Source organism: Austrofundulus limnaeus, unplaced genomic scaffold, assembly GCF_001266775.1.
Source record: "Austrofundulus limnaeus strain Quisiro unplaced genomic scaffold, Austrofundulus_limnaeus-1.0 Scaffold116, whole genome shotgun sequence".
In the NCBI taxonomy this organism is placed as follows: Eukaryota; Metazoa; Chordata; class Actinopteri; order Cyprinodontiformes; family Rivulidae; genus Austrofundulus; species Austrofundulus limnaeus.
This window is the reverse complement of record NW_013952518.1, coordinates 1798426-1800034: the sequence shown is the minus strand read 5'-3', so window position 1 is coordinate 1800034 and position 1609 is coordinate 1798426. Positions and strand designations below refer to the sequence as shown.

General features: G+C 42.0%; 1 protein-coding gene across 1 annotated transcript in view; it reads right to left on the bottom strand.

The window, feature by feature from the left end:
- Nucleotides 1–306: 306 nt before the first annotated feature.
- Nucleotides 307–1609, bottom strand: part of vps11 (VPS11 core subunit of CORVET and HOPS complexes) — a gene marked incomplete in the record, with an annotated part of 23866 nt that continues 22563 nt past the window's right edge. Inside the window, 3 exon segments of the mRNA XM_014014579.1 lie at nt 307–663; nt 771–993; nt 1087–1258. Of these exon segments, the coding sequence (XP_013870033.1) occupies nt 499–663; nt 771–993; nt 1087–1258 (560 nt within the window).

Below are 1609 nucleotides of genomic sequence, written 5' to 3'. Positions count from 1 at the left end.
TCAGCTGAACAAGTTAAATGCACGCAGTACAATTTCATGACAACATGATGTTACAGGAGATTCAGCAGCGTTTCGCTGCCTCTGTTAAATCTTACACGTTCAGCTGAGCCAGGTCCTGAATCAGTCACGTGGTACGGCCCACCAGTGAGGCTTCCTCAAAACATTTCTTGGCAGTTAGCCAGTAAAAAAAGAAACTTTATTGCTACTTCTGTTATTTRACACAGGTCGACCCCATCAGCACCATGAGGAACATGAACACTGAGGTTTGTTGTAAAATRCAGCCTGTGCAACAACAATAAACACTGGTTATTTGAATCATTCAGTTTATTAGGATTGACTGTATTTATTCCATGAATCATTAGTTTAACACTGTGATATTTAATATTGATTTTATACACAGCCAAATGTAACATTTACACAACAAGGCGCACCACAGACACTAGCAGCTGTCAAATTAAGTGTCATCTAACGACAAASCAGAACCAGTCTCTGACACTTCTAACCGTTTCTCTTCTTCTGGGTAAGAAGGTCTCGCTGTAGGTTGGCTTCCAGACCCCCAATAGCTTTGTTACCAGGAGGGTCTGTGACCAAAGTGAGTTTGTTAAATACTCCTCGACCAAAGTAGTCCGCCACAACCGAGAAGCCGTCATTAGAGCTGTGCAGCTGGGAACGGAAAAAAAGGACAAGAAACTCTCAGTCTGCAGCTTTTAAACACATTTTATATGAAGCTAATGTAAGCACAGCAGGTGGCAGGTCATGTGTGTTTTTACCTGTCGGTTGAAAAGATCATGAAGGTCACGTTTCTGGTCTTGAGCACGCAGCATATCGATGACTTTACGGTTTTCTGGCGTGCAGGTTGGACACTCGGCCTCGCTCTCTGAGTAGCTTTCGAAGCAGTGCTGGTGGAAGGAGTGGCTGCACAGGAAGTGAACTGATGGAAGCTCCAAGGGACTGTTGCACATGCTGCATTTAGTCTTCTGAAAGATCTTGGCGCTGCGTAGAAATCAAGATGGGCCATGAGACACCTGCAGGTCTGAGCAGCAGGAAGACACGGGGCGAGCCACAGTAACATTGATGCTCGCTCACCTGGTTTTCAGCTCCTGGATCTCAGAGCGGACATGAGCCGTCTCCTCCCGGTACTGGCAGATTTTACGTTCGTCATCCTCTATCTGCTGGCTTTCTCTCTGCATCTTACTGATGAGGTAGTCCTTGATAACCGAGAGAGTGGCCGTCGAGTTGTGTGCTAGAGTCTGCACAACTGGTTGGACAAAAATTACATTTAAAATAATAGAATACTCATTTATTACAAGCTTTTAAAATTCAAGCACAGACATGATAAATTTGTTGGCAACTTTCCACTGCAAAAAATGTCCACCTAACAAAGTTTTAAAACCTTATATCAGCCAAAAAGTCTTTTTGATCTTGTTTTGAGACTGATTTACTAAACAAGAACTGATTGTGTAAGAATAATCATCTTGTTTTCAGAATGTGTAAGATTATTTGTCTTGTTAGCCTGAAAATTTGACTCAAATAAAGTAAAAAAAATTTCTGCCAATGGAGTAAGAAAATTTTTACTTGGTAAGAATTCTTGAAATACTTCATTTGACTC